Genomic DNA, 13,041 nt, shown 5'->3' on the forward strand with positions numbered 1-13,041 from the left:
TTTAGAAAATTTAAAATGAAAACAGAGGGACGGAAATCAGAGGTTACTATGAGTAGTAACCCAGAAGGTTGGTTTCAGTCCAACCTAGACACTCATATCTTCCAAATTATTGTATAGCGGTGGACTCTGATGCTGAAGGCCACATGAGATTTGTTTCGGAACTAGCACTGATTCATGCCCGCATTTTTCTGGCAAGTTTCAGCCAGCCATCATGTTTTTTAAATTTCCTGCTGAAATTCTCTACCAGCATATTCTCAAAAAGCTTTGATTTTGTTTGGTCTCTTTCAGAGGTCAGCAACTGTGTCTTAACACCATGTAATATGGTGAGAATATTATTGAGTCTCAAATTTAAGTTGTAGGGAAGGTTATTTGGGTTATCTGTTTGATGTATTAGTTACCAAATTTAAATGTGTCAGATAGAAGATAGCTTTCCATACATGTTATGATAAAAACTGGATTTTATGTGATGACCATAACTGAATTCACCTGCTCCTTCACATACATACATACATACATACATACATACATACATACATACATACATACATACACACATTATTTATTTGTTTGTTTGTTTGTTTGTTTGTTTGTTTGGTTGGTTGGTTGGTTGGTTGGTTGGTTGGATTTCTATGCCACCCTTCTCCACAGAGTATACATACATACATACATACATACATACATACATACATACATAGATACATACATACATACCTACGTAAAGATTTTGTCTACCAGTCATATCTGATTCTAGAGGGCAATGCTTATCTCCACTTCACACTTGAAGTGTCTGAAGTTGATTCCATAGTCATGACTATATGCTTCTGCCACACGAATCCCAGCGACCGATTAGGTCCCACAGAGTTGGCCTTCTCCGGGTCCCGTCGACTAAACAATGTCGTCTGGCGGGTCCCCGACCCTCTGGAACCAGCTCCCCACTGAGATTAGAATTGCCCCCACCCTCCTTGCCTTTTGTAAACTCCTTAAAACCCACCTCTGCTGTCAGGCATGGGGAAAATGAAATAACTTCCCCAGGCCTATATTGTTTATGTATGGTGTGTTGTGTGCATGTTTTTAAATTATGGGGTTTTAGTTTAAATTATTAGATTTGTATTACATTGTTTTGCCACTATTGTTGTGAGCCGCCCCGAGTCCAGTTCCCAATGGGCTGTAGCTTGGCACTGGGTTGGGCATCCCTGCCTCAGGCAACAATAGGAGGGCTTGGCAATGACTGGGCAAGCCCCTGATGACAACACTAAAAATAAGTCTGTCTATCTATCTATCTATCTATCTATCTATCTATCTATCTATCTATCTATCTATCTATCCATCATCTGTCTATCTATCTATCTATCTATCATCGTCTGTCTGTCTGTCTGTCTGTCTGTCTGTCTGTCTGTCTGTCTGTCTGTCTGTCTGTCTGTCTATCTATCTATCTATCTATCTATCTATCTATCTATCTATCTATCTATCTATCTATCTATCTAGCCATCTATCTATCTAGCCATCTATTCATCTATCCATTTATTTATTTGACTTCTATTCCGCCCAATCCTTTGGGACTCAGGAAACCCAATCCCTTATGAAGTTATAATATCATTATTTAAATTGGCAATTCATATGACAATATGACATGAATGTTTATGGTCTGATAGAGATGCCACAGACTATATTTCATACTCCGCACACATTCAGCAAATCAATGGGCTTCGTCCCTGCTAAGTCAAACAAATATAGCAACTAATTCTGATGGGGATATTTATGGCATTGCATAATGATTCTGATACCGCTTGGCATTTATGCAGTCTGTTTAGAGTATGCTTCAAATAATTCTGATTGAGGAAGATGAAATACAATGATGCAGATACAATGATGAAATACATAGATGCTTCTTGCCAATAGCTAAGGCTATTGGCAATGAAGAAAGTGTTATGTATGAAGTTGTAGGAACAGGTAGACAATCCAGTGACTGATAAATGACAACAAGGACACAGAAAAATGGAGGAACAAAAATAATTTAGATTCATCAGTGACTCTAAAGAACTAGGTGCACATTACTAAGGATGGGTGACTTTGTAAAGTTCAATTTCACTTAGTCTACAATATTCATTTACATTCTCAACTTTTTTTGTATCCTTTTCCTGGATTTAAACTGCAATTTTTAAAAAAGAAAATCACAGGAATGTGTTTACATTTTTCTTAATATAGAGATACTGTATCTATAAGTATTTTCACTTGCTGGATTATGGCTTTCTACATTATACACTATGCATTTCTAGAAGCATTTTTAACAATAAATGTTTTCTTAATGTGCAAATGATTTATAATTATATAATGTGATTTCAGTTTTGCTTTAACTTAATACATGCAGCGTACTTCAAAAATTTAAGAAAATTGTGTATATAAGCATATCATTCTGCTTCACAGATACATAAATTTTGGTAGCAACATGTTAGTGAATTTGCATTTAAATGTTAAATGCAAATTCACTTTTTGGAAGAACATTAGAGATTTGAGATTAGATTTCCAATCATTTTTCTTTCTTTTTTAAAGCAAATGCCGGTATTTACTGAGACAGTTTAGGGAATAGGTAAACTGAAATTTATCCTTCCTGAAATTTTTTTGTACAGGGTTGGGATGGTGGTATTGCAGTGTTAGACCCCTAAACTGTCTTGGTAAATACTTTAAAAAAAGAAAGAAAAATGATGTGTCAAATTAGTACACACCCTTACAGTTACTTTGAAATAAAGGACAATAGATGTATCTTATTTTCAGGGTTGGGTGGAGGTGAACCCAAGTTTTCCTTTTATTACAAGTTTATGGTAATAATTACAACCTTGTGAGGTAGGTTAGGCTGAAAAAAGCAATTGAGAATTTGAATCACTCCAGGTTTAATCCAATGCTCTAAGACCAGCTGACCATGCCAGGGTATACCCCCCTTATTTTTTACACTGGTCCTCAAGCATATTAACAAGTATCCAAAATTGCTCCTCTGTTGCTTTCTAATTTGATTAAATGTGTTGCTAGAATTCTGGACTGTAGTATTTCAGCTTCTGGATGAAAAGTCTCTCCCCCCCCACCCAGTACCTATAGATCCATTTGTTAAACCAGCCCATTAAAAAATGAACAGCAGGATTGTGACAGTTCATACTGCAAAAACAAATACAAAACAAATAAAACCCTCCCTCCCTTTGTGTTAATTCTGGGTGCTAAGACATAATATTACTCTTAAGAGTATGCAAACATCTCAAGATGGTGCAGGATTTCCTAAAGAAATATTATTTCAGACTTCAGGTGAACTTCTTCCTTACTTGTTGTAATATAATCCAAGGAAAGTTTTATCACTTGGATCTGAAAACATATAAACTGCTTCAGGAAACAGGCATTCGGGAAATACTTGTTGAGCTGCATGAGTGGGGACTCTAACTAGATTCTGTTGCTATTCTCATCAGAGAATAGCAACAGCAACAATGGTCATTAAAAGAACAGCCAGTGCTGGATTACATTCACCCACCAGCAAGGGCAGTAGTGACTGTACCGACAGAAGAGAATATTTGTAGCTCAGGGTTGAACTGTGAGGTTCTTGGTACTCTCTGAGTTTTGTGGTTTTTTTCCAAAGATTTCATTATCAAACCAGATAGTATCATCAAATACTGCAGTTTAATGTTTCCAAATGTAAAATAATGTACTTGGGGAAAAGGAATCCTCAATCTGAGTATTGTATTGGCAGTTCTGTGTTAGCAAAAACTTCAAAAGAAAAGGATTTAGGGTAGTGATTTCTGACAGTCTCAAAATGGGTGAACAGTGCAGTCAGGCGGTAGGGAAAGCAAGTAGGATGCTTGGCTGCATAGCTAGAGGTATAACAAGAAGGAAGAGGGAGATTGTGATCCCACTATATAGAGCGCTGGTGAGACCACATTTGGAATACTGTGTTCAGTTCTGGAGACCTCACCTACAAAAAGATATTGACAAAATTGAATGGGTCCAAAGACGGGCTACAAGAATGGTGGAAGGTCTTAAGCATAAAATGTATCAGGAAAGACTTAATGAACTCAATCTGTATAATCTGGAGGAAAGAAGGAAAAGGGGGGACATGATCAAAATATTTAAATATGTTAAAGGGTTAAATAAGGTCCAGGAGGGAAGTGTTTTTAATAGGAAAGTGAACACAAGAACAAGGGGACACAATCTGAAGTTAGTTGGGGGAAAGATCAAAAGCAACATGAGAAAATATTATTTTACTGAAAGAGTAGTAGATCCTTGGAACAAACTTCCAGCAGACGTGGTAGATAAATCCACAGTAAATGAATTTAAACATGCCTGGGATAAACATATATCTATCCTATGATAAAATACAGAAAATATTATAAGGGCAGACTAGATGGACCATGAGGTCTTTTTCTGCCGTCAGACTTCTATGTTTCTATGTTTCTATCACTGTGCTGATGATGTTACCTGGTTTAATAATGAAATGTCTGCATGAAAACCAAGCTCCGAGAACAGCAAGGACCCCCTAATAGTGACTGGGTTAGATTTTCATCTACCATTTTTTCTTCCACAGGTCATAAACTGGAAGCTCTAGGATACTTGAGGCAATGGTCAGAGCTGAGCCCCTCCTGCTAGATAAGTTTGAAGGTTGGGCAATGGTGGCACGCAGACCCATATACGAGGGCAGGCAAGGCATTGCCCTATGTTAGCTCCAGCACACATGCGTGGGCTGGGCAGCTGATTTTGGGGCTTCTTTTGGGCCATTTTAGCTCTCCATAGGCTTCAGGAAAGCTTCCTGAACCCTGGGGACAGCAAAATATGCCCAATGGGCCAACAGAAAGGTCAGAAGTTCTCCCCAGGCTTCAGGAGGGTTTCCTGAACTTTGGGGATGGCAAAAAATGGTCCAACGGGCCTACCAGACGTCCAGAGGCCTCAATGAGGCTTGTGCTCATGTGCACAGGGGAAAGTGCGGGGTTGTTCACATGCATGGGTGGTGGTGGTGGCATTGCATTACAGCTATGGGCACACATGCACTCTTTTGGCACCTGAGCCAAAACATGTTTGCCATCACTGAGATAGGATAATCCAAACAAACACCTGCTTTTGGTCTTGGTGGGAGGTGTGTCCCCAGGACAATACTGATTTTTTATTTTTTTTAAAAAACAACAATATTCTGATGGAAAGGAGAATGTATCCTCATATTGGTCAATTGAAAAACAAAAGTAGAAAGCAGCAAGACATTTTCCTACATTTTTTCTACATGGCTTTCAACATTTCATTCATTCAAAGGAGAAAAACATTTCTGTGTTGCATACAAATGGCTTTTTTTAAATTCTTCACCATCTTTATGAGCAGAGAAACTTCTTCAGGACAGGATGCCTTCTTTGTAATATTTTTTAAAAAATAGTCAGTGAAAGGCACTCCTCATAATGTCTTCCCTTGAAGAGATGATTATGCAAGGGAAGGCACAACACTCACGTACACCCTTTGGCTACTTCCCAACTAAATATTTGCCAAGAACACCACATTCCTCCACCCATGTGAATATTTCAGCAGAATTCTGCTAGAAAATTTAGTCAGAATATTATGTAAACATTCTGTAATCAGAAATGCATTAAAGAAACATGTATTCTAAGCATATGAAATCTATAGATCTGTAGACAAGCAATGTACTGTTTTTCCCCCTAGAAGCATTTCTTTATTTTTATATATTCAGTTATTTATTGGATTTTTGTGCTGCCCATCTCTGGGCACTGCCCTCATCCAAGAAAGGTTAACACAAACTGAGAACCCATAATGCTAGCACAGCGTCAAGAGATTTGAGGGAAAGGGAAGGAGGTGCAAAAAAGGGGAAACGACACAGGCCCCACAAAAGGACTGGAGGGAGACGGGTTTGGCAGAGCCAAGGTTGAATATGTGGGGAGTAGTGGAGTGGGGAATGGGGGGACACAGCCAGCTTAGCCTACCTGTTGGTCCAAATACTCTAGGTTTCTTTGCAACTGAAGGTCTAAAAGTTCATCCTATCAGGAGCCATTAGGCATGCGGCAAAATGGAAAAACAAACATACAAAAATAACGAACACAAAGAAGAAGCAAAAGCAGTTAGGTGCAGATTAACTAGAGACAGGCAAAGAGCTTTCCCCATACAGCAAAGGGAACATTCACAGGCTCCCAAGCACTTTTAAAGAGAGAAGATAAGTGAATAATAGGCGGTTCAGCAATCTTTTCAGATCAGGAAATATATAACATTCATTTCAGAGATCCCGACAAGCCAGAACTATCATCGATGCTCTGTCTCCAAGCCTTGCTTGGCATCTTATTGTATGGCTGAGCATTAACAGAGTGGCCATATTGATCTAATCCAGGTCATTCTATCTTGTTTAACGCGGCCTGCGTTTGGCAGGCTATCAAGTTATATCATTTGATCAAGTTATATCACAATATAAGTCTGGCTTTACTCCTTTCCCCTTCAAAAGACAGTTTTCTGAGTCCACATGTGTTGTTAATTGAATTCAGGACCTCAAGAGCAATTCCTGTATTCTTGCTTTGAGGCTACATTTGCTGCCAAGATCAACGTCTTTGCTGATAGCATTCAACACTTTCCCCTATAAGACAGGAGAAGTAACTTTGAAAGCAAAGGGCTGTGTTGAAATGTTTCTTCCCTCTGTTTTTTGCTCAGCAGGTACAATGGTGTTTACACATGGTGAACTCTGAACTGACCCATCATGCCCAGATCAACTGGACAACAGGGGGAAAAAAGTGTGTGGCTCCATCACAACATGCTTCTGTACAATCCACTGCGATCATGCAGCTTTAGGGACAGTGTAAGAATATGGCCCTTATCAGAGGAGAGAGAGAAAAAAGGCTGAGCTTGGAAACAGAGCATCTGTTATCTGAAAGAATGTTCTTGGCCCACTTAATGATACCAAAGTCATCTCACTGCATTTTAGTTCAGCCACATGCATCTGCTTTTGTGCATAGCTGGTGAAAAAGCAGGGGTAGTAAGGGAAGAAGCTACGTGCAACAAGCGTGCAACTAGAGTTTGTTCCACAGGGCACCTTAAATCCAGTCCAGGATTTACTGGTTGCTTTCATGTGTCAGGTAGGGTCAAAAAAAATGTGGCATGGAGCAATGAAGTTGGCACTTTCATTTGGCAGAGTCCCATTCACAGTGTTTGTTGCCCTCACCACATGGATCCTCCCCCAAACCAAACAAAGAGAGAATTAGAATGACCAAGGAAAAACAGTATATAAAAATAGGCAATAAGGAGAAACAGAGGTATTACCATGTATTTTTCCACTTCAGTTTTTAACTCTAATTATTTTTGTGATACAGAGAATGACAATAGAGAATTAAAGAAGATTAGTACTCCTCAGTTTTTGCATTCCTAATTCTTTGGGATACATCTTAATTTCAGATATCAGAAGTATTTATGGGTGTTCAGCCATTGGGAAGGTGCTGCTTGTCAAGGAAATAAAGCAGTATTTTTCCATCTAGAGCAGTGTTTACAAACCTTGGGAACTTGAAGAGATCTGGACTTCAACTCCCAGAATTCCCCAGCTAGCATTCGCTGGCTGGGGAATTCTGGGAGTTGGAGTTCAGATCTCTTCAAGATGCCAAGGTTGGGAAACACTGATCTAGAGATCACCCATAGAAGTGGACGAAGACAAGGCAAATACTTGGTTGAAATGAACAACAAGAATAAACAACTCATATAATGAAAGTCATTGGGGGAGCCTTTATCTTCAACATGCCAACAGCTTTTGTTATGCAATCTGTGACGTAACTGCAAATTTTCCTCCACTTTGAGGTAGAAGCAAGAAATGATACATCTCAATAATCAAGTTGTGGTCCATTCCTCCCTACAATATGGAAGATAATCTTGATGGAGATAGGCAAGATATATTGCACTTTCTCCTCTCTCTTACAGTCGGTGAATTAGGGAGGTGTCTGTGCCATTTCAAAATTTCATATGGCTTGTTCTGGACTTTGACAATGTTTTCTACCTTGTCACTTTGGGAACAGAACCTGAGTATCATCCATCAAAGTCTTCTTCACTCTTTCTATACATATTGGACTTTGCATTCTATCCTCTCCTTGTAACTCTTCTTGGGTGGTAATGTTAATGAAGCACTGGTTTCAACTGAATGTATGAATAAATAAGGACTGAGTCTACACATGGGTTTTTTTTCCTTCTCTAAAAATCATGCACTCAATTCCTTCTTTGCTCTTTGAAAATGCATACAAACTATGAACAACCAATCATATGCATTAAGGCTAATGATTAAAATTTCCCACATGTTCACTTAGTCATGTGGTCTCATGACCAACAGTAATGAACTTTGCTGCTCAGGCAATTATTTCACTTCTGAATTAAATGATAGATTTAGGAAAGAAAAACACCTTCACTAATGAAAGAATGGGATAGTATTGTGGCTTACCATTTTATCATGAACTGTAGGGGATGCTGGATAGTTGAAGGGAAACATTCCTGCAGGAACAGGCTTTCTATCACCAAGGTAATCATACTGGACAAACAAAAGAATGTGAGATATATTTTCCTTATGTTAATAATCTAGTAGTAACAATGACCTTCTTGTTGGAAGAAAAAATATCAAGGGCCATTAATCAAAGTGGTGATGAATTAATCACTTATAGAAACTCCCTTCCCAGTAGTCTCTGATATATGGCATAAATAATAAATAAAATATAGAGATAGGGATATTATTAAAATCACTTATACCCTTTTCCACCCTCACTTGGCTGAGTATCTCCTGAAATAGTATTTTAAAATAATACTATTATTAAATAGTACAGTGTTCCTTCGATTTTCGCGGGTTCGAACTTCGCGGAAAGTCTATACCACGGTTTTTCAAAAATATCAATTAAAAAATACTTTGCGGGTTTTTTCCCTATACCACGGTTTTTCCCACCCAATGACGTCATATGTCATCGCCAAACTTTCGTCTGCCTTTAATAAATATTTTTTTTAATAAACTTTAATAAATAAACATGGTGAGTAATAATCTGAATGGTTGCTAAGGGAATGGAAAATTGCAATTTAGGGGTTTAAAGTGTTAAGGGAAGACTTGTGATACTGTTCATAGCAAAAAATAGTGTATTTACTTCCGCATCTCTACTTCACGGAAATTCAACTTTTGCGGGTGGTCTCGGAACGCATCCCCCACGAAAAGCGAGGGAACACTGTATATTAAATACCAAATATGAGCTATTTTTTGAGGAGAGAAGCCTCAAAGGAACTTTACCTTTGGGGAACTGACAGATCGTCTCATCATGTAAGTTGATGGCTCAGCATATATCTCCTCACTTCGAGAAGGCATTCGTTCAAAATGGGCGCTGGGCGACCTTACTGGAGAGTAGACTCTGGTCCTATTGTAAGATCCTTGACTTGGTGAGCGGGGGACTGATCGCGAACGAGGCTGAAGGGACATCCTGCGGAGGGAACCCGAGGCAGCGTCCATTTCATCATAGTACAATGGCTGCCGTGTGGGCCCTGGGATCCAGATGGGCACATCTTGCCTGCTATAGCCGGGCTGTTCTTTCCACTCCCGCAGCTGGAATGAGCTGCTGTTGCGGAAGGCATGGCGCTTGTCCTCCACAGCCCATTGCGGGCTCACACGTTCATAGGCAGGCATAGAGCAGATACTGTCAGGACGCACCCCAGGTGGATAGTACTGGTAATCCTCTGAGTACTGGGATGAATAGGGAGGGTAATAATCAGGTACTCTCCGAGACATTGGGAAGAATCTGCTGGGGCTACAAGTCCCAAAAGAAACAAGAAAGGAAAACATTTGGTCTGGAGTTTTAGGATTTTCTTTTATTTTATATCTTTTTATTAAATTTTCATAAAATAGACAAACAGACATACATACATTTAACATAAAAAAAGTGGGGATGTATATTCCCCGCTTATCCGAAAGTATAAATTTCAATACAGAAAAAAGAATACATAATTGAGTATATAATTGGACATTAGAAAAAATGATTTGTTAAACTTTTCATTTAAAAGAATTCTTTTCATGATAATTCTTAATAGATAACCTAATTTTACTATATTTCTAAAACCAAACTTTGTTTATCTAACACTACTATAACCAGAAAAAAATCTTATCCTTACCAAAACAATTACACATTTGTATCTTAATATTCTATTGTTTTTTCTTATTTATCCATATATAAACTTTGTTTCACGTTTCATAAAATTTCGTATCTTCTTGATCATTTAAGCGTCTTGTCATCATATCCATCTCGGCGCAGTCTAATATTTTTGTGATGACTTCTTCTTCTTTGGGGATATTTTCCCCTTTCCAATTTTGCGCATATATAATCCTAGCCGCAGTTAAAATATGTATACGTAATTAAATATAAAATTTCTTTCTTATAACTCTGATTGGTAATTCCTAATAGATAGAATTCCGGGGTAATTTCTACATCTTGCTTTACTATTTCTTTTATTATTTTCTCTATCATCTTCCAATACATTTTAGCTTTACTACATGTCCACCATTGGTGGTAGTAAGATCCTATCTCTTTTTTACATTTCCAACACATCGGGGAAGTTTTGGGGAACATTTTTGCTATCCTATTTGGTGGGAGGTGCCATCTATAAAACATTTTAATTTGATTTTCTTTTAGGGACACTGATTTTGTCATTTTCCAATTATAAGTCCAAACTTTCTCCCATGTATCTATGTCTATTTCTTTTCCAATATTTCTGCACCAGCTTATCATATTGTCTTTTAAGGTCAACTCTATGTTTTTATGTGCAATCAAATATTTGTAAGTTTTCCCTATTGTTTTAGTTTGATTAGTAGTAATTAAATTACTTAATAAATTTCTATTCTTGTTAAAAGTATAGAGCTTTTAGGATTTTCTACAACTGTGTTAATCTCAGCCTACCATCTGCTGAACAGCACTGATACATTTTTCACATATTTCTGTGTAAAGCTGGGAGAAGCTGCAAAATTTATAGTTTTGTTTTTAAGCCTTTAAATAGTATCTTTTTGTCTCCAACCGTTTCACTATGTTGTTTGCTTGTTACTTAATTTCTTTATTCTTCATAATTAAGGTTGTGAAACCCTCCTGGTTTCCTCTCTTGCATGTGAGCTACCTCCCTGAGTAGCAGAGTATACATAAGTGTGTCAGTTTTTCATAAATAACATGTAAAAACTTTGCAAGTTACAATTAGGATAAAAGCTGCTTGGGTACTTGTGCTAAAACCATGACATGTAGATTTGGGTCATTGGACTGCCCCAAATCAGTAAAGTTCATTGTCCATATATCAAAAAGTAAACTTAACAGTGGAAAGATATCAATCTCTTTGTGCTTTGTATTTATTTTCTCTTACTGGGTATTGATATTGTTGGACTGTATTTATTCCTACAGTGTACTCTGAAAAGTTTCTAAGAGCAGCAGCTGATAAACAATTGTTTTTTTAAAAAAAATAATTACTTCATTCCATGATCAAGAACAATGGGCAAATAAGCTGAACACAGTCACCTGCTTACCAAATACTTTTCCTGCTCTTCTGGGTGCAAGCACACTAAATATAAACCAATTGTAAAATGTTTAAGTAACATATTCCAAAGCACACAGAGAAGATGATGAGGGCTTGTTGTTTTTTGTTTGTCAGAAAAAAACCTGAAATTGTTACAGCCTCATGTATTAAGGTAACAGACAATTATTTGGGGAAGTGGGAGTGGTACCAAGAATAAGATGCCAACATATTTCAGAACCTTAGATACCAATTTAAACATACAATATAGATTCTCTTTTTTAGTATTTAATAAGGAGTTTCTATGTTTTTGAAAAAAGAAAACCCTTATCTGTGCTATGTTTTATATCTTGGGTGTTCAAACAACTCACCTATGAAGATCTTCAGGTGGAGGAGCCCCACGGCGTAAATTGACCCACTGTTGCAACTGGGTCATGGAGCTTTTCCTCTGAGCAATCTTTTCCGGATTAGTGCGTGGGGCGAAGCTCCGACGAGAGATAACAGTATCCCCATCATGCTGTGGAAAGGCCATGCTGCCAGGACGGGTTGGAGACGAATACTGCCAACCATTTGGTTGTGGGGTTCTCTCCACTCCAGATGGCACACGAGCTGCTTCTGGATAAGGGCTTCCGGGCTCGGAGGGCGTATCTTGACTGGCAATGCCATTGGTTTTCACCAGTGTCTCTTTCTTATTTGCGACACGCTCTGGTTTTCTTTCAATCTTCTCGGAACCACGTCCATCGCCTTCTCCTCTGGTCTTTGCTTCCAGCTCAGCTTTGGCAAGTTCCCTGGCATGGATACTGCGGTGGTGATGATGATGGTTTTTGCTAGGAGGAATGTTCTCACAGTCAGTCTTTTCATGCCTGAGAAGAATGCATACGTGCATTCATTACCATAGCTTAGGATTGGTCAACAAGGAATTCTAGTTTGCTGTGGGTTCTGACCATCCTCTTTCAGATATGATGTAATAATTTAAGTAATTATTGATTGAATTTTTATTATTTATTTATTTATTTATTAATCAGATTTGTATGCCGCCCCTCTCCGCAGACTCGGGGCGGCTCACAGCAATAATAATACAATGTAAACAAATCTAATATTTAAGTTAATTTAAAACCCCAATTTAGAAACCAATCATACATACTAGGTTCATTTTCTCATGAACCTACCATTTTCACATTGTCTTAAAGCATTTATTCTAATCCCACTGAAGAAAGAACCTTACAGCTGTAGAATGATGCCATATGAGACAATGCACTTGTTAGTATTTTACTAGTCATGGCCACTTCGCCTTCCATCCCAAACTGAACCTAACAGTAGATGTAACACCCTTATATAGTGCGTTCAGTTCTAAACTCCTGCCACCCATGAGCCATGGTGGCGCAGCAGTTAGAGTGAAGTACTGCAAGCTGCTTCTGCTGACTGCTGGCTGTAGTTCACCAGTTCAAATCTCACCAGGCTCAAGGTTGACTCAGCCTTCCATCCTTCCAAGATGAGTAAAATGAGGACCCAGATTGTAGGGGGCAATATGCTGACTGTAAA

At 38.3% G+C, this 13,041-nt stretch overlaps 1 protein-coding gene across 5 annotated transcripts in view; it reads right to left on the bottom strand.

Moving 5' to 3' along the window:
- The window catches only part of PLEKHA6 (pleckstrin homology domain containing A6), a 204,459-nt gene that overhangs the window by 48,757 nt on the left and 142,661 nt on the right, over positions 1-13,041 (bottom strand). For 3 of the 5 annotated variants that reach the window (XM_070745441.1, XM_070745444.1, XM_070745439.1), the window contains exons 8-10: positions 11,871-12,362; positions 9,251-9,761; positions 8,426-8,512 (exon numbers count right to left, since the gene is read on the bottom strand). In XM_070745441.1, the coding sequence (XP_070601542.1) occupies positions 8,426-8,512; positions 9,251-9,761; positions 11,871-12,362 (1,090 nt within the window). Of the gene's footprint in view, positions 1-5,951; positions 6,006-8,425; positions 8,513-9,250; positions 9,762-11,870; positions 12,363-13,041 lie in introns of all 5 variants that reach the window. The other 2 variants (XM_070745440.1, XM_070745443.1) reach the window with 2 other exon arrangements.

The sequence above is a fragment of the Erythrolamprus reginae genome, chromosome 3 (genome assembly GCF_031021105.1).
Source record: "Erythrolamprus reginae isolate rEryReg1 chromosome 3, rEryReg1.hap1, whole genome shotgun sequence".
NCBI classification, from domain to species: Eukaryota; Metazoa; Chordata; class Lepidosauria; order Squamata; family Dipsadidae; genus Erythrolamprus; species Erythrolamprus reginae.